The 20,503-nt window shown below is 46.6% G+C and overlaps 1 protein-coding gene across 2 annotated transcripts; it reads left to right on the top strand.

Moving 5' to 3' along the window:
• Positions 1–2,301: 2,301 nt before the first annotated feature.
• Positions 2,302–18,650, top strand: LOC125900014 (adhesive plaque matrix protein-like). 2 transcript variants are annotated; one of them, XM_049594749.1, is made up of 3 exons: positions 2,302–3,235; positions 11,104–11,181; positions 18,563–18,650. In XM_049594749.1, exons 1-3 carry the CDS (start codon positions 2,512–2,514, stop codon positions 18,574–18,576), a joined length of 816 nt encoding a protein of 271 aa, XP_049450706.1. In that variant the 5' UTR covers positions 2,302–2,511; the 3' UTR covers positions 18,577–18,650. The 2 variants fall into 2 exon arrangements, with proteins under 2 accessions (XP_049450706.1, XP_049450707.1); XM_049594750.1 differs by lacking the exon at positions 18,563–18,650 and adding an exon at positions 11,258–11,345.
• Positions 18,651–20,503: the final 1,853 nt, after the last annotated feature.

Here is a 20,503-nt window from a genome sequence, read left to right as displayed (position 1 = left end):
CCTAACCTAACTTCAAACTAACTCCTTCCTTCTAACTTCTTTTAACCTAACTAATAACCTAACCTAACCTAATTCAATAATAACCTAGCCTAACTAATTCTTCTTCTTCTTCTTCTAATAACCTAACCTAACACAACTAACCTAATAATAACAACAATAACAAACTTTTAACTCTAAAACACAACCTAACTAACCCTAATAATTTAACCTAACTTTAACTAACAACTAACACAACAGAAAGCAGCTAAAAACAACTTCTTCTTTAAAACTAAAATAATAATTCTTTAAACACAATTCTTCTAACATTTCTAACTTCTTTTCAATAACTATAATAACCTAACTTTTACCTAACAACCTTCCAACTATTCGGATAATATGAAACCAAACAATGATGCGGTTTCTGGGATCGCTATATTCATATTTTTATTATTATGATTTCTGATGTGACTGTACTATTTCAGCCTTCACCCTAACCAAGGACCAGGTTGTCTTTTGGTCTGCCTCCTCAATCACAGAGTGAGCCACCTCCTGACACTTTTGGAACCCAGTGACCTAATCAGGAAGGAACAATATGGCAGTCCTCTACCATTAATGTTTACTGTTTATTGATGTTTACTAATGTTTATTGTTTACTAGGTGACTGTGCCATTTCAGCCCTCATCCTAACCACTCACCTGTTCTAACCTGCCTTATCATTTCTATTCTAACCTGACCTGGTCATGAGCCTAAACCTAACCCAAGGAGGACCCTGGCATTCAACTGGAACCCAATTTGACTCTATTCCACCCACGACCTGGGCGTCACCTCTGACCCTAACCACACCCTGGACGGGCCCTAATCCTAACCAAATCTAACGGGACTCGACTTTTTAATCTGAACCCTAATTGTCTACAGGCCACCACAACCAGGAAGGGACCTCTGACCCTCCTAAAAACACGCTGCACACAGCGTATACTGCAGCACACACACACACACTAACCAAACTCAGGTTTATTTTAGTACTTAATTTGAACCCAAACTGGCCCCAGTCTACCACAACTTGGATGTGACCTCTGACTCTAAATACACCCTGACGGACCCCAACCCCACCAGAACAATGTGGACTCTAGCTTTTAATTTGACCCCAAATTGACTCTACGCTACGGCCACTTGGACTTGACCTTTGACCTCAAACTACCTTAGTCTATGGGATGGGACTCTGAGGAGGATGAGGGACTGTGCCCTTCAGCCTCGCCGTCTCCGACGTTGAGGCTCAACTCCCTTCACCCTAACCAAGCCCGTGCCTCTCCCTCGTCTCTCGGTTTCCCTTCCCTTCCCCTCTTAATTTGGATATTGTGTGTTTATTTATAAAGAACCTATTTGGGCCACACCTAACACATAACAGGATGCTATTGGGGTATAATGGTTTATGAGTGTATGTGATAATGCTTGCACAGACCCTCCCAGATTTTATTGATCTGGTTTTATGATGATGTTGGCACTCGTCCATGATTGGATGATGTTTATGTTTACACTTACACATTACATGAGGATGTTTGCATTCACCCAGGTTAGGATGATTTTGCATTTGCATATGATAGGATAATGTTGGCATCAGCCCATGATAGGATGTCATGTTCAATGTTCTTGTTTATGATTGAATTTATGCCTGTACTGCTGTGGGACCTACTGTCCACGCCCAGAGAAGGAGTGGTTTATATTAACAATTCATGACACCAGGAAATTCAATTCATAATTCCAACACTAATTACAATTGGACAACACTTAAAATACAATTTAAAAATTTAAAATTAACCCAATAAACACACAACCACAGAATTTAATGTACAATTTTATAATGGATTACAATGTGACAACACTAAAATACAATTTAAAAATTCAAAAATTAATCTAATTAATTAATTAATTACAATTGGACAATACTAAAATACAATTTAAAAATTCAAAAATTAATCTAATTAATTAATTACAATTGGACAATACTAAAATACAACTGAAAAATTCAAAAATTAATCTAACAAAGAGACAACCACAGAATTAAATTCATAACCACAATTGGACAATCTTAAAATACAAATTCATTAAATATAAAAAATATATATAATTTTTTTTAAAAAATTAATCCAAAAAAGACACTACCACAGAAAGATACGAGTAATAAATTCATTTAATATTTATGTCTTTAAAAATAACAATATCATACAGCGGCAGTGGGAGTTTCCCTTTAAGACGGTGACCCATGACCTGTCACACTACTTCCTCCTCCGCTCCACTCCATTTCCTTCTGTTGGCCTTGGACGCCATCTCGACACGCACGCTGTAGCATAGCTCGTTAGCATTAGCATAGCTCGTTAGCGTTAGCAACATTCGCCTGAAGAAGGTTCAACCATACCGAAACGTAGCAGTTTTTTTTGTGCTTCAAAGTGGGAGCAATAAAATTCAGTGAATCAGAGCTCTGCTCCGGAGTCTTTTTTGTTGATTTTTGTTGCCTCACAAACCCCGATCTCGACCATGGGGGCCGAGCATGATGACGAGGGCTGGACCACTGTGCGTTATGGCCGCCGACGGAGAGAGGGCAGGTATCCAGAGCCGCGGCCCTCCAGCAGGTATGACACCGACACCCGTCTTGACATCAGGCCCAGCAGCTACAGACCCTCATATGCTTCAGTGACCCGCAGACCACTGGGGCGCGATGCGCCCTCCCCTTCCACCTCCCGTTCCAGGCCTCGGGGCGACCGCCCGCAGCAGTACGGGCCTCCCGTACCCTCTTACCACCAGATCCAGCGCTTCCAACAGTACCAGCGCTCTCAACCCACCTTCCAGCAGAACCGGCGCTCTCAACCCACCTTCCAGCAGGACCAGCGCTCTCAACCCACCTTCCAGCAGAACCGGCGCTCTCAATCCACCTTCCAGCAGAACCGGCGCTCTCAACCCACCTTCCAGCGGAATCAGCGCTCTCAACTCACCTTCCAGCAGCACCAGCGCTCTCAACCCACCTTCCAGCGGAACCAGCGCTCTCAATCCACCTTCCAGCAGAACCAGCGCTCTCAACTCACCTTCCAGCAGCACCAGCGCTCTCAACCCACCTTCCAGCAGAACCGGCGCTCTCAACCCACCTTCCAGCAGAACCAGCGCCCTCAGCTTGACTCCCGAACCCGGGGGAGAGGAGCCCCCAGCGGCCGCTGGTGGCGATCCTCCGCCACCACGGACCAGCGCGCAGCCGCCGCACTACAGGGTAGGGACCCTACTCTTGCCGCTACCCAGCCGGGACCGGCGGCTCCACACTCCACCGACCCAGATTTTACCACTAAGGTCCGCATTATCCACAGACTCATTAAAGGAATGCACCACTTGCAAAATGCGTCCCAAGACCACCCCCCTGTCACTATTAATAAGATGACACATACCTTGTCCACACTTATTAAGCCAGCAACACCCACCGATAAAACAATTGACTTGATTTGTGGTAATGCCAAAAATTGGGCGCTGACCACCATGCTAATTTTGAGAGACCATTACTCAGAGCTTATAACAGCAGATTGACGAGCTGTTCGCCCTCCTAGCCCAGACTGGCAACAGCCGTTTGACATAGCAGCTAACTGGGCTAGACGCAACCTGGGTAGACGGCTCCTTTCTGACACAGTAGAGCGCACAGACGCCCTACTCCTAGCCAGACAGGCCGACAGGGGGCTATCAGCCCTACGACCTGTCCCGGGTGATCACACAGGCGCCGCGGCACCTACAGGGGCCCACCAATCAGCGCCCCCGCCGCCCCCCCCACCCCCCTCCCCTCCCCTCCCTCTGTCCCAGACCCGACGACCCCCCGTGACGGCACGGGCCGGCGCCCCCCCGGACCACTCCCCGCCCCCACAGCCTGGGGACCCCCAGGTAATGCCCCCCCCACCATCTCCTCCTCCTCCTCCCCCTCCCCCCTCACCGGTCCTCCCCGTGGATCCTCCTGCCCCTCCCCAGGAGCGGCGACCTAGGCGCACCGGCCGCGCCAGGCCAGCTAAGGTGGGTTCCTCACCTGCTCTCCAGACGACCTCACTTCCTCAGCCACCTGCATCCACACCTCGGGACCAGCGCTCCCCAGATCCACTCTCCCGCGGTCAACCTCTGGGCGTCGCGCCGCCACGCCGCCCGCCGCCCCCTCCTCAGACGCGGTTGCACTCATGGACCTGACCGCCGAGAAATCGACCAGCTCCTGGGAGATTCTCCTGAAGAGATCAACCTTCTGCCACGTACTTCCATGACTCCTCTTCGCAGAAACATTTTCCAGTCTCAGATTGACTTTGGCAGACCCAGTACAGGTGCAACACACACCACACTTGAACCTACAATAACACCAGCCACACCCACACGCAGGCCCACCAGACACATTAACACCACCTACAAAATCAAAAACTGGAGCCTAGCAGTGAGGAAAAATGGCTCATTCTGGGTGATTCTAACGTCGCTAGATTCCCACCCTTTAAAGTAACGGACCTGCAGATAGATAGCTTCCCGGGAGCCTCCTTCAGACACATACAGGGCGTCCTTTCCAAAATGGACCCAGTCCCTATGGTAGAGACACTGATCCTGTCTCTGGGCCTAAACAGTAGAACCCAAAGCACACAGACATCTATAAAAGACCTGCAGAGGCTCATCAAAGTGGCCAAAACCAAATTCCCACGGGCTGAGATCTGGCTACCTCTCATTAATTTCTCTAGAGGCCTACCCCAGCGGGAACAAATGCACCTACATGCACTCAACAAATACATAAGGTCTAACCATTTGTTTATCCTGAACTCCTCAGGAGCCAATTCTCCACGGAGAGGGACGGGATCCACTGGACCCATGCCACAGCGACTAGGCTACTCCAGCACTGGTCCCAGCAGGTAAACTGAGAATCCCCATGAACCTGCCACCTCAGGAGGGGAATAAAACTGTTATCAACCTGAGTAAAAAATGTATACTGTCCCCAGCACAGTTCTCTTTATTGAGCAAAGGTCTCACGTTTATCCCCACCAGGGGCAGCAACAAAAATCTGGTACAGAGCACCAGATTTGACCTCCAACAGTACCATAGGAAATTAAAGATCGGCTTACTTTGGGGAGAGGAGACTCAATTCACCATTTACTCCAAAATCTGACTGGACCTCCATTAGGAAACTGCCAGATAACATCAGGAAAATTATTCAGCAAGATACACAACATTTTGACACCAAATTTAAAATAATCAGAAATAAACCCAATCTTACTAAACCTGAAACAGATGCTTTAAAGTCCTTACAAAATAACGAATTTCTAGTCATTAAACCAGCCGACAAGGGTAGCGCAGTGGTTGTAATGGACCGGACCAGTATGTGTGGGAGGGACACAGACAATTGGCAGATAAAAATTATTACACTCAAATCAAAACACCTATTTATCTACAAACTATCCCCATGGTAGAAAATACCATACAAAAATTGTATGACAAAAAATTTATTAATGCTAAACAAAAACATATTTAATTGGCAATGGAGAACCAAGACCCAGACGCTTTTACATGCTGCCCAAAATCCATAAGGAGCCTGACAAATGGAGCAAACCCCATGAAATCCCTCCTGGCAGACCCATTGTATCAGATTGCAACAGTGAAACCTATTTTACAGCAGAGTATCTCGATTTTTACCTCAATCCTCTCTCTGTCAAACACCCAAGTTACATCAAAGACACCTATGATTTTATTGAAAAATAAAACAAATTTCTGTTCCTCCAGACTCATTTCTTTTTACCATGGACATTGACAGTCTATATACAAATATTGATATCCCACAGGGCATTCAAGCCATAAAGAACATTTTCTTTAAATATCCTGACTCTAAAAGACCGGACAAGGAATTATTAGAATTGTTACAAATAAACCTAACCCGGAATGACTTTGAGTTTAACGGTAAATTTTTCCTGCAGATTAAAGGCACGGCGATGGGCAAGAAATTTGCACCGGCCTATGCTAATATTTTTATGGCTGAATGGGAACAGACAGCACTGCAAGCTTCCCCCAAAAAACCCCTCTATTATTACAGATATCTAGATGATATCTGGGGAATCTGGAACCACCACAGGGAGGATTTTGATACATTTTTAACTCTGCTCAATGACCATAATCCCTCCATAAAATTAAAAGCCACTATTAATTTCACCTCTGTTGATTTCCTGACACCACCACGCAAAGGTCCTAACTTTTCACAAACACACAAATTGGACATCAAAATATTTTTTAAAAACACAGACACACACTCCCTACTTCACAAGGCCAGTTATCATCCAAAACACACTTACTCAGGCATTGTTAAATCCCAGCTCCTCAGATTTTACAGGGTCTGCACTAGAGAGGAGGATTTCAGATCAGCCACTAAAGTGTTATTCTCCACTTTGGCCACTAGAGGGTACTCTCGCTCCTTCTTAAGAAAATCATTCAGGACTTTCAACCAGACCAGACCTATTTGGGCCTCTTCTCCTCTCCCAATTATTACCAATTATTCCACATCTGCAGTCAGACTAATCAGGAAGGTGAAGAACAATTTTACCTGGGGTTGGGGTATTCTCGGCTGCTCCAGGATCACAGACTTATTTCTGCATACAGAAGGAACAGAAATTTACAAGATTATTTAGTGAGAGCCAAATTAAAACCACTGGGGGACCCTAAGTCCACAAGACACGGGGAATTTTTTCAGCACCGCCTCTGGGTATGCAACACAATTAATAATAATGTTTTAAAACACAAGGGGAACCACCATTGGTTCCAGAAACTGTGTATATTTAATTTTTTGCACCAATTGTCACATGCAGTATGTTGGAGAGACAGGTAACACAATCAGAGTGAGATTTTACCAATATAAATACAACATTTGTAAACAACACAACACACAAATACCAGTCATACAGCATTTCATACAACATGGCTGGACTGCCTTGAGGACCACGGTCCTGGAGACCAACCACGCTGGTCCACGGCGCAACGTAGAAGGGCGGAAAGAAAATGGATCCGCCTCCTGGACACACTCCAACCACACGGCCTTAATGAAAATGAACAATGAACAATGGAACCGAACAATGATGTTTATTCTCTCTTGTTTTACTGTGTCACCTTATTATTTCAGACTGGAGCCCAACCACGAGGCCTACTCATGATCCTTGCCCCTTCACCTGGGCCTGCCTCCAAGCCAATGACTTTACAGAGGACATGGATTCGCCTCCTGCACACCCTCCCACCACATGACCGAGATACAACATGAAACCACACAATGATGTTGTCTCTCTATTATTTTTATTATTTAGCACGAGACTGGACAACTTCGACCCTCACCCTAACCACAACCATAGGCCATGACCCTTGCCCCTTCACCTGGGCTTGCCTCAAGCCAGTAAGCTTAACGGCACCATGCATCCGCATCCTCCACACACTCCAACCAAACTTCCAGGATCCCAAAAGGAAACCGAACAACGATGCGGTTTCCCACTTATTATGTTTGATTATGATTTGTGATGTGACTGCATGATTTCAGCCCTCACCCTAACCACACTTACGGGTCATGACCCTTGTCCCGTCACCTAGGCTTGCCTCCAGCCTTTAATTTCACAGGCAACATGCATCCGCCTCCTCCACACCCTCCAACCACACCTTCGGGATACAATATGAAACCAAACAATGATGCGGTTTCCCTGGGATCGCTATATTCATATTTTTTTATTATTATGATTTCTGATGTGACTGTACTATTTCAGCCTTCACCCTAACCAAGGACCCGGTCAGGACCCTTGTCCCTTCACCTTGGTCTGCCTCCAGACCTCAATCACAGAGAGGGAATGGAGCCACCTCCTGGACACTTTTGGAACCCAGTGACCTAATCAGGAAGGGAACCAACCAAACAATATGGCAGTCCCTCTACCATTAATGTTTACTGTTTATTGATGTTTACTAATGTTTATTGTTTACTAGGTGACTGTGCCATTTCAGCCCTCATCCTAACCACTCACCTGTTCACGACCTGCCTTATCATTTCTATTCTAACCCTGACCTGGTCATGAGCCTAAACCTAACCCAAGGAGGACCCTGGCATTCAACTGGAACCCAATTTGACTCTATTCCACCACGACCTGGACGTCACCTCTGACCCTAACCACACCCCTGACGGGCCCTAATCCTAACCAAATCTAACGGGACTCGACTTTTTAATCTGAACCCTAATTGTCTACAGGCCACCACAACCAGGAAGGGACCTCTGACCCTCCTAAAAACACGCCACGCTGCACGCACGCAGCACACACACACACACACTAACCAAACTCAGGTTTATTTTAGTACTTAATTTGAACCCAAACTGGCCCCAGTCTACCACAACTTGGATGTGACCTCTGACTCTAAATACACCCTGACGGACCCCAACCCCACCAGAACAATGTGGACTCTAGCTTTATTTTGACCCCAAATTGACTCTACGCTACGGCCACTTGGACTTGACCTTTGACCTCAAACTACCTTAGTCTATGGGATGGGACTCTGAGGAGGGATGATGGACTGTGCCTTTTAGTCTCATCGTCTTCGACGATGAGACTCAACTCCCTTCACCCTAACCAAGCCCGTGCCTCTCCCTCGTCTCTCGGTTTCCCTTCCCCTTCCCCTCTTAATTTGGATATTGTGTGTTTATTTATAAAGAACCTATTTGGGCCACACCCTAACACATAACAGGATGCTATTGGGGTATAATGGTTTATGAGTGTATGTGATAATGCTTGCACAGACCCTCCCAGATTTTATTGATCTGGTTTTATGATGATGTTGGCACTCGTCCATGATTGGATGATGTTTATGTTTACACTTACACATTACATGAGGATGTTTGCATTCACCCAGGTTAGGATGATTTTGCATTTGCATATGATAGGATAATGTTGGCATCAGCCCATGATAGGATGTCATGTTCAATGTTCTTGTTTATGATTGAATTTATGCCTGTACTGCTGTGGGACCTACTGTCCACGCCCAGAGAAGGAGTGGTTTATATTAACAATTCATGACACCAGGAAATTCAATTCATAATTCCAACACTAATTACAATTGGACAACACTTAAAATACAATTTTAAAATTAACCCAATAAACACACAACCACAGAATTTAATGTACAATTTTATAATGGATTACAATGTGACAACACTAAAATACAATTTAAAAATTCAAAAATTAATCTAATTAATTAATTAATTACAATTGGACAATACTAAAATACAATTTAAAAATTCAAAAATTAATCTAATTAATTAATTACAATTGGACAATACTAAAATACAACTGAAAAATTCAAAAATTAATCTAACAAAGAGACAACCACAGAATTAAATTCATAACCACAATTGGACAATCTTAAAATACAAATTCATTAAATATAAAAAATATATATAATTTTTTTTAAAAAATTAATCCAAAAAAGACACTACCACAGAAAGATACGAGTAATAAATTCATTTAATATTTATGTCTTTAAAAATAACAATATCATACAGCGGCAGTGGAGTTTCTTTAAGACGGTGACCCATGACCTGTCACACTACTTCCTCCTCCGCTCCACTCCATTTCCTTCTTTTGGCCTTGGACGCCATCTCGACACGCACGCTGTAGCATAGCTCGTTAGCATTAGCATAGCTCGTTAGCGTTAGCAACATTCGCCTGAAGAAGGTTCAACCATACCGAAACGTAGCAGTTTTTTTTGTGCTTCAAAGTGGGAGCAATAAAATTCAGTGAATCAGAGCTCTGCTCCGGAGTCTTTTTTGTTGATTTTTGTTGCCTCACAAACCCCGATCTCGACCATGGGGCGAGCATGATGACGAGGGCTGGACCACTGTGCGTTATGGCGCCCGGACGGAGAGGGCAGGTATCCAGAGCCGCGGCCCTCCAGCAGGTATGACACCGACACCCGTCCTTGACATCAGGCCCAGCAGCTACAGACCCTCATATGCTTCAGTGACCCGCAGACCACTGGGGCGCGATGCGCCCTCCCCTTCCACCTCCCGTTCCAGGCCTCGGGGCGACCGCCCGCAGCAGTACGGGCCTCCCGTACCCTCTTACCACCAGATCCAGCGCTTCCAACAGTACCAGCGCTCTCGCTCTCAACCCACCTTCCAGCAGGACCAGCGCTCTCAACCCACCTTCCAGCAGAACCGGCGCTCTCAATCCACCTTCCAGCAGAACCGGCGCTCTCAACCCACCTTCCAGCGGAATCAGCGCTCTCAACTCACCTTCCAGCAGCACCAGCGCTCTCAACCCACCTTCCAGCGGAACCAGCGCTCTCAATCCACCTTCCAGCAGAACCAGCGCTCTCAACTCACCTTCCAGCAGCACCAGCGCTCTCAACCCACCTTCCAGCAGAACCGGCGCTCTCAACCCACCTTCCAGCAGAACCAGCGCCCTCAGCTTGACTCCCGAACCCGGGGGAGAGGAGCCCCCAGCGGCCGCTGGTGGCGATCCTCCGCCACCACGGACCAGCGCGCAGCCGCCGCACTACAGGGTAGGGACCCTACTCTTGCCGCTACCCAGCCGGGACCGGCGGCTCCACACTCCACCGACCCAGATTTTACCACTAAGGTGCGCATTATCCACAGACTCATTAAAGGAATGCACCACTTGCAAAATGCGTCCCAAGACCACCCCCCTGTCACTATTAATAAGATGACACATACCTTGTCCACACTTATTAAGCCAGCAACACCCACCGATAAAACAATTGACTTGATTTGTGGTAATGCCAAAAATTGGGCGCTGACCACCATGCTAATTTTGAGAGACCATTACTCAGAGCTTATCGAACAGCAGATTGAGCTGTTCGCCTCCTAGCCCAGACTGGCAACAGCCGTATGACATAGCAGCTAACTGGGCTAGACGCAACCTGGGTAGACGGCTCCTTTCTGACACAGTAGAGCGCACAGAGGCCCTACTCATAGCCAGACAGGCTGACAGGGGGGTATCAGCCCTAGTACATGTCCCGGGTGATCACACAGGTGCCGCGGCACCTACAGGGGCACACCAATCAGTGCCCCCGCCTCCACCACCACCACCCTCACCTCCTCTACCTCTTTCCCAGACCATACGACCCACCGTGACGGCACGGGCCGGCGCCACACCGGACCACTCACCGCCCCCACAGCCTGGGGACCCCCAGGTAATGCCCCACACCATCTCCTCCTCCCCCTCCCCCATCACCGGTCCTCACCTTGGATCCTCCTGCCACTCCCAAGGAGCAGAGACCTAGGCGCACCTTCCGCGCCAGACCAGCTAAGGTGGTTTCCTCACCTGCTCTCCAGACGACCTCACTTCCTCAGCCACCTGCATCCACACCTCGGGGACCAGCGCTCCCCAGATCCACTCTCCCGCGGTCAACCTCTGGGGCGTCGCAGCCGCCCACGGCCGCCGCCCGCCCCTCCCCCTCAGACGCGGTTGCACTCATGGACCTGACCGCCCGAGGAAATCGACCAGCTCCTGGGAGATTCTCCTGAAGAGATCAACCTTCTGCCACGTACTTCCATGACTCCTCTTCGCAGAAACATTTTCCAGTCTCAGATTGACTTTGGCAGACCCAGTACAGGTGCAACACACACCACACTTGAACCTAATAACACCAGCCACACCCACACGCAGGCCCACCAGACACATTAACACCACCTACAAAATCAAAAACTGGAGCCTAGCAGTGAGGGAAAATGGCTCATTCTGGGTGATTCTAACGCTAGATTCCCACCCTTTAAAGTAACGGACCTGCAGATAGATAGCTTCCCGGGAGCCTCCTTCAGACACATACAGGGCGTCCTTTCCAAAATGGACCCAGTCCCTATGGTAGAGACACTGATCCTGTCTCTGGGCCTAAACAGTAGAACCCAAAGCACACAGACATCTATAAAAGACCTGCAGAGGCTCATCAAAGTGGCCAAAACCAAATTCCACGGGCTGAGATCTGGCTACCTCTCATTAATTTCTCTAGAGGCCTACCCCAGCGGAACAAATGCACCTACATGCACTCAACAAATACATAAGGTCTAACCATTTGTTTATCCCTGAACTCCTCAGGAGCCAATTCTCCACGGAGAGGGACGGGATCCACTGGACCCATGCCACAGCGACTAGGCTACTCCAGCACTGGTCCCAGCAGGTAAACTGAGAATCCCCATGAACCTGCCACCTCAGGAGGGGAATAAAACTGTTATCAACCTGAGTAAAAAATGTATACTGTCCCCAGCACAGTTCTCTTTATTGAGCAAAGGTCTCACGTTTATCCCCACCAGGGGCAGCACAAAAATCTGGTACAGAGCACCAGATTTGACCTCCAACAGTACCATAGGAAATTAAAGATCGCAGCTTACTTTGATGGGAGAGGAGACTCCGACCCCCCACCATTTACTCCAAAATCTGACTGGACCCCTCCATTAGCGAAACTGCCAGATAACATCAGGAAAATTATTCAGCAAGATACACAACATTTTGACACCAAATTTAAAATAATCAGAAATAAACCCAATCTTACTAAACCTGAAACAGATGCTTTAAAGTCCTTACAAAATAACGAATTTCTAGTCATTAAACCAGCCGACAAGGGTAGCGCAGTGGTTGTAATGGACCGGGACCAGTATGTGTGGGAGGGACACAGACAATTGGCAGATAAAAATTATTACACTCAAATCAAAACACCTATTTATCTACAAACTATCCCCATGGTAGAAAATACCATACAAAAATTGTATGACAAAAAATTTATTAATGCTAAACAAAAACATATTTAATTGGCAATGGAGAACCAAGACCCAGACGCTTTTACATGCTGCCCAAAATCCATAAGGAGCCTGACAAATGGAGCAAACCCCATGAAATCCCTCCTGGCAGACCCATTGTATCAGATTGCAACAGTGAAACCTATTTTACAGCAGAGTATCTCGATTTTTACCTCAATCCCCTCTCTGTCAAACACCCAAGTTACATCAAAGACACCTATGATTTTATTGAAAAAATAAAACAAATTTCTGTTCCTCCAGACTCATTTCTTTTTACCATGGACATTGACAGTCTATATACAAATATTGATATCCCACAGGGCATTCAAGCCATAAAGAACATTTTCTTTAAATATCCTGACTCTAAAAGACCGGACAAGGAATTATTAGAATTGTTACAAATAAACCTAACCCGGAATGACTTTGAGTTTAACGGTAAATTTTTCCTGCAGATTAAAGGCACGGCGATGGGCAAGAAATTTGCACCGGCCTATGCTAATATTTTTATGGCTGAATGGGAACAGACAGCACTGCAAGCTTCCCAAAACCCTCTATTATTACAGATATCTAGATGATATCTGGGGAATCTGGAACCACCACAGGAGGATTTTGATACATTTTTAACTCTGCTCAATGACCATAATCCCTCCATAAAATTAAAAGCCACTATTAATTTCACCTCTGTTGATTTCCTGGACACCACCACGTACAAAGGTCCTAACTTTTCACAAACACACAAATTGGACATCAAAATATTTTTTAAAAACACAGACACACACTCCCTACTTCACAAGGCCAGTTATCATCCAAAACACACTTACTCAGGCATTGTTAAATCCCAGCTCCTCAGATTTTACAGGGTCTGCACTAGAGAGGAGGATTTCAGATCAGCCACTAAAGTGTTATTCTCCACTTTGGCCACTAGAGGGTACTCTCGCTCCTTCTTAAGAAAATCATTCAGGACTTTCAACCAGACCAGACCTATTTGGGCCTCTTCTCCTCTCCCAATTATTACCAATTATTCCACATCTGCAGTCAGACTAATCAGGAAGGTGAAGAACAATTTTTACCAGGATTGGGATTCTCGGCTGCTCCAGGATCACAGACTTATTTCTGCATACAGAAGGAACAGAAATTTACAAGATTATTTAGTGAGAGCCAAATTAAAACCACTGGGGGACCCTAAGTCCACAAGACACGGGGAATTTTTTCAGCACCGCCTCTGGGTATGCAACACAATTAATAATAATGTTTTTAAAACACAAGGGGGAACCACCATTGGTTCCAGAAACTGTGTATATTTAATTTTTTGCACCAATTGTCACATGCAGTATGTTGGAGAGACAGGTAACACAATCAGAGTGAGATTTTACCAATATAAATACAACATTTGTAAACAACACAACACACAAATACCAGTCATACAGCATTTCATACAACATGGCTGGACTGCCTTGAGACCACGGTCCTGAGACCAACCCACGCTGGTCCACGGCGCAACGTAGAAGGGCGGAAAGAAAATGGATCCGCCTCCTGGACACACTCCAACCACACGGCCTTAATGAAAAATGAACAATGAACAATGGAACCGAACAATGATGTTTATTCTCTCTTGTTTTACTGTGTCACCTTATTATTTCAGACTGGAGCCCAACCACGAGGCCTACTCATGATCCTTGCCCCTTCACCTGGGCCTGCCTCCAAGCCAATGACTTTACAGAGGACATGGATTCGCCTCCTGCACACCCTCCCACCACATGACCGAGATACAACATGAAACCACACAATGATGTTGTCTCTCTATTATTTATGTTTTATTATTTAGCACGACTGGACAACCGACCCTCACCCTAACCACAACCATAGGCCATGACCCTTGCCCTTCACCTGGGCTTGCCTCCAGCCTTTAAGCGGGAACATGCATCCGCCTCCTCCACACTCCAACCACACTTCCCGGATACAAAAAGGAAACCGAACAACGATGCGGTTTCCAACTGATTATGTTTGATTATGATTTGTGATGTGACTGCATGATTTCAGCCCTCACCTAACCACACTTACGGGTCATGACCCTTGTACCGTCACCTAGGCTTGCCTCCAGCCTTTAATTTCACAGGCAACATGCATCCGCCTCCTCCACACCCTCCAACCACACCTTCGGGATACAATATGAAACCAAACAATGATGCGGTTTCCCTGGGATCGCTATATTCATATTTTTTTATTATTATGATTTCTGATGTGACTGTACTATTTCAGCCTTCACCCTAACCAAGGACCCGGTCAGGACCCTTGTCCCTTCACCTTGGTCTGCCTCCAGACCTCAATCACAGAGAGGAATGGAGCCACCTCCTGGACACTTTTGGAACCCAGTGACCTAATCAGGAAGGGAACCAACCAAACAATATGGCAGTCCCTCTACCATTAATGTTTACTGTTTATTGATGTTTACTAATGTTTATTGTTTACTAGGTGACTGTGCCATTTCAGCCCTCATCCTAACCACTCACCTGTTCACGACCTGCCTTATCATTTCTATTCTAACCCTGACCTGGTCATGAGCCCTAAACCTAACCCAAGGAGGACCCTGGCATTCAACTGGAACCCAATTTGACTCTATTCCACCACGACCTGGACGTCACCTCTGACCCTAACCACACCCCTGACGGGCCCTAATCCTAACCAAATCTAACGGGACTCGACTTTTAATCTGAACCCTAATTGTCTACAGGCCACCACAACCAGGAAGGGACCTCTGACCCCCCTAAAAACACGCACACGCGTGCACGCACGCGCACGCACGCACACACACACACTAACCAAACTCAGGTTTATTTTAGTACTTAATTTGAACCCAAACTGGCCCCAGTCTACCACAACTTGGATGTGACCTCTGACTCTAAATACACCCCTGACGGACCCCAACCCCCACCAGAACAATGTGGACTCTAGCTTTTAATTTGACCCCAAATTGACTCTACGCTACGGCCACTTGGACTTGACCTTTGACCTCAAACTACCTTAGTCTATGGGATGGGACTCTGAGGAGGGATGATGGACTGTGCCTTTTAGTCTCATCGTCTTCGACGATGAGACTCAACTCCCTTCACCCTAACCAAGCCCGTGCCTCTCCCTCGTCTCTCGGTTTCCCTTCCCCTTCCTCTTAATTTGGATATTGTGTGTTTATTTATAAAGAACCTATTTGGGCCACACCTAACACATAACAGGATGCTATTGGGGTATAATGGTTTATGAGTGTATGTGATAATGCTTGCACAGACCCTCCCAGATTTTATTGATCTGGTTTTATGATGATGTTGGCACTCGTCCATGATTGGATGATGTTTATGTTTACACTTACACATTACATGAGGATGTTTGCATTCACCCAGGTTAGGATGATTTTGCATTTGCATATGATAGGATAATGTTGGCATCAGCCCATGATAGGATGTCATGTTCAATGTTCTTGTTTATGATTGAATTTATGCCTGTACTGCTGTGGGACCTACTGTCCACGCCCAGAGAAGGAGTGGTTTATATTAACAATTCATGACACCAGGAAATTCAATTCATAATTCCAACACTAATTACAATTGGACAACACTTAAAATACAATTTAAAAATTTAAAATTAACCCAATAAACACACAACCACAGAATTTAATGTACAATTTTATAATGGATTACAATGTGACAACACTAAAATACAATTTAAAAATTCAAAAATTAATCTAATTAATTAATTAATTACAATTGGACAATACTAAAATACAATTTAAAAATTCAAAAATTAATCTAATTAATTAATTACAATTGGACAATACTAAAATACAACTGAAAAATTCAAAAATTAATCTAACAAAGAGACAACCACAGAATTAAATTCATAACCACAATTGGACAATCTTAAAATACAAATTCATTAAATATAAAAATATATATAATTTTTTAAAAATTAATCCAAAAAGACACTACCACAGAAAGATACGAGTAATAAATTCATTTAATATTTATGTCTTTAAAAATAACAATATCATACAGCGGCAGTGGAGTTTCCCTTTAAGACGGTGACCCATGACCTGTCACACTACTTCCTCCTCCGCTCCACTCCATTTCCTTCTTTTGGCCTTGGACGCCATCTCGACACGCACGCTGTAGCATAGCTCGTTAGCATTAGCATAGCTCGTTAGCGTTAGCAACATTCGCCTGAAGAAGGTTCAACCATACCAAAGCAGTTTTTTTGTGCTTCAAAGTGGGAGCAATAAAATTCAGTGAATCAGAGCTCTGCTCCGAGTCTTTGTTGATTTTTGTTGCCTCACAAACCCGATCTCGACCATGGGGGCCGAGCATGATGAGGGCTGGACCACTGTGCGTTATGGCGCCCGACGGAGAGAGGGCAGGTATCCAGAGCCGCGCCCTCCAGCAGGTATGACACCGACACCCGTCTTGACATCAGGCCCAGCAGCTACAGACCCTCATATGCTTCAGTGACCGCAGACCACTGGGGCGCGATGCGCCCTCCTTCCACCTCCGTTCCAGGCCTCGGGGCGACGCCGCAGGCAATCACGGGCCTCCCGTGCACTCTCTTACCACCAGATCCAGCGCTTCCAACAGTACCAGCGCTCTCAACCCACCTTCCAGCAGAACCGGCGCTCTCAACCCACCTTCCAGCAGGACCAGCGCTCTCAACCCACCTTCCAGCAGAACCGGCGCTCTCAATCCACCTTCCAGCAGAACCGGCGCTCTCAACCCACCTTCCAGCGGAATCAGCGCTCTCAACTCACCTTCCAGCAGCACCAGCGCTCTCAACCCACCTTCCAGCGGAACCAGCGCTCTCAATCCACCTTCCAGCAGAACCAGCCCTCACCTCACCTTCCACCAGTACCAGCGCTCTCAACCCACCTTCCAGCAGAACCGGCGCTCTCAACCCACCTTCCAGCAGAACCAGCGCCCTCAGCTTGACTCCCGAACCCGGGAGAGGAGCCCCCAGCGGCCGCTGGTGGCGATCCTCCGCCACCACGGACCAGCGCGCAGCCGCCGCACGACAGGGTAGGGACCCTACTCTTGCCGCTACCCAGCCGGGACCGGCGGCTCCACACTCCACCGACCCAGATTTTACCACTAAGGTACGCATTATCCACAGACTCATTAAAGGAATGCACCACTTGCAAAATGCGTCCCAAGACCACCCTCCTGTCACTATTAATAAGATGACACATACCTTGTCCACACTTATTAAGCCAGCAACACCCACCGATAAAACAATTGACTTGATTTGTGGTAATGCCAAAAATTGGGCGCTGACCACCATGCTAATTTTGAGAGACCATTACTCAGAGCTTATCGAACAGCAGATTGACGAGCTGTTCGCCCTCCCTAGCCCAGACTGGCAACAGCCGTTTGACATAGCAGCTAACTGGGCTAGACGCAACCTGGGTAGACGGCTCCTTTCTGACACAGTAGAGCGCACAGAGGCCCTACTCATAGCCAGACAGGCTGACAGGGGGGTATCAGCCCTAGTACATGTCCCGGGTGATCACACAGGTGCGCGGCACCTACAGGGGCACACACCAATCAGTGCCCCGCCTCCACCACCACCACCCTCACCTCCTCTACCTCTTTCCCAGACCATCGACCCACCGTGGCACGGCCGGGCGCCACACCGGACCACTCACCGCCCCACAGCCTGGGGACCCCAGGTAATGCCCCCACACCATCTCCTCCTCCTCCCCCTCCCCCATCACCGGTCCTCACCTTGGATCCTCCTGCCACTCCCAAGGAGCAGAGACCTAGGCGCACCTTCCGCGCCAGACCAGCTAAGGTGGTTTCCTCACCTGCTCTCCAGACGACCTCACTTCCTCAGCCACCTGCATCCACACCTCGGGGACCAGCGCTCCCCAGATCCACTCTCCCGCGGTCAACCTCTGGGGCGTCGCCGCCGCCCACGGCCGCGCCGCCCCCTCCCCCTCAGACGCGGTTGCACTCATGGACCTGACCGCCGAGGAAATCGACCAGCTCCTGGGAGATTCTCCTGAAGAGATCAACCTTCTGCCACGTACTTCCATGACTCCTCTTCGCAGAAACATTTTCCAGTCTCAGATTGACTTTGGCAGACCCAGTACAGGTGCAACACACACCACACTTGAACCTACAATAACACCAGCCACACCCACACGCAGGCCCACCAGACACATTAACACCACCTACAAAATCAAAAACTGGAGCCTAGCAGTGAGGGAAAATGGCTCATTCTGGGTGATTCTAACGCGCTAGATTCCCACCCTTTAAAGTAACGGACCTGCAGATAGATAGCTTCCCGGGAGCCTCCTTCAGACACATACAGGGCGTCCTTTCCAAAATGGACCCAGTCCCTATGGTAGAGACACTGATCCTGTCTCTGGGCCTAAACAGTAGAACCCAAAGCACACAGACATCTATAAAAGACCTGCAGAGGCTCATCAAAGTGGCCAAAACCAAATTCCCACGGGCTGAGATCTGGCTACCTCTCATTAATTTCTCTAGAGGCCTACCCCAGCGGAACAAATGCACCTACATGCACTCAACAAATACATAAGGTCTAACCATTTGTTTATCCCTGAACTCCTCAGGAGCCAATTCTCCACGGAGAGGACGGTATCCACTGGACCCATGCCACAGCGACTAGGCTACTCCAGCACTGGTCCCAGCAGGTAAACTGAGAATCCCCATGAACCTGCCACCTCAGGAGGGGAATAAAACTGTTATCAACCTGAGTAAAAAATGTATACTGTCCCCAGCACAGTTCTCTTTATTGAGCAAAGGTCTCACGTTTATCCCCACCAGGGGCAGCAACAAAAATCTGGTACAGAGCACCAGATTTGACCTCCAACAGTACCATAGGAAATTAAAGATCGAAGCTTACTTTGATGGGAGAGGAGACTCCGACCCCACCATTTACTCCAAAATCTGACTGGACCTCCATTAGCGAAACTGCCAGATAACATCAGGAAAATTATTCAGCAAGATACACAACATTTTGACACCAAATTTAAAATAATCAGAAATAAACCCAATCTTACTAAACCTGAAACAGATGCTTTAAAGTCCTTACAAAATAACGAATTTCTAGTCATTAAACCAGCCGACAAGGGTAGCGCAGTGGTTGTAATGGACCGGGACCAGTATGTGTGGGAGGACACAGACAATTGGCAGATATACATTATTACACTCAATTCAAAACTACTATTTATCTACAAAATATCCACATGGTAGAAAATACCATACAAAACTTCTATGACAAAAAATTTATTAATGCTAAACAAACAACATATTTAATTGGCAATGGAGAACCAAGACCCAGACGCTTTTACATGCTGCCCAAAATCCATAAGGAGCCTGACAAATGGAGCAAACCCCATGAAATCCCTCCTGGCAGACCCATTGTATCAGATTGCAACAGTGAAACCTATTTTACAGCAGAGTATCTCGATTTTTACCTCAATCCCCTCTCTGTCAAACACCCAAGTTACATCAAAGACACCTATGATTTTATTGAAAAAATAAAACAAATTTCTGTTCCTCCAGACTCATTTCATTTTACCATGGACATTGACAGTCTATATACAAATATTGATATCCCACAGGGCATTCAAGCCATAAAGAACATTTTCTTTAAATATCCTGACTCTAAAAGACCGGACAAGGAATTATTAGAATTGTTACAAATAAACCTAACCCGGAA

The sequence above is a fragment of the Epinephelus fuscoguttatus genome, linkage group LG13, assembly GCF_011397635.1.
Source record: "Epinephelus fuscoguttatus linkage group LG13, E.fuscoguttatus.final_Chr_v1".
Taxonomy (NCBI): Eukaryota; Metazoa; Chordata; class Actinopteri; order Perciformes; family Serranidae; genus Epinephelus; species Epinephelus fuscoguttatus.
Note: the sequence above shows the minus strand (reverse complement) of the source record. Positions and strands in the feature narration are given on the sequence as shown.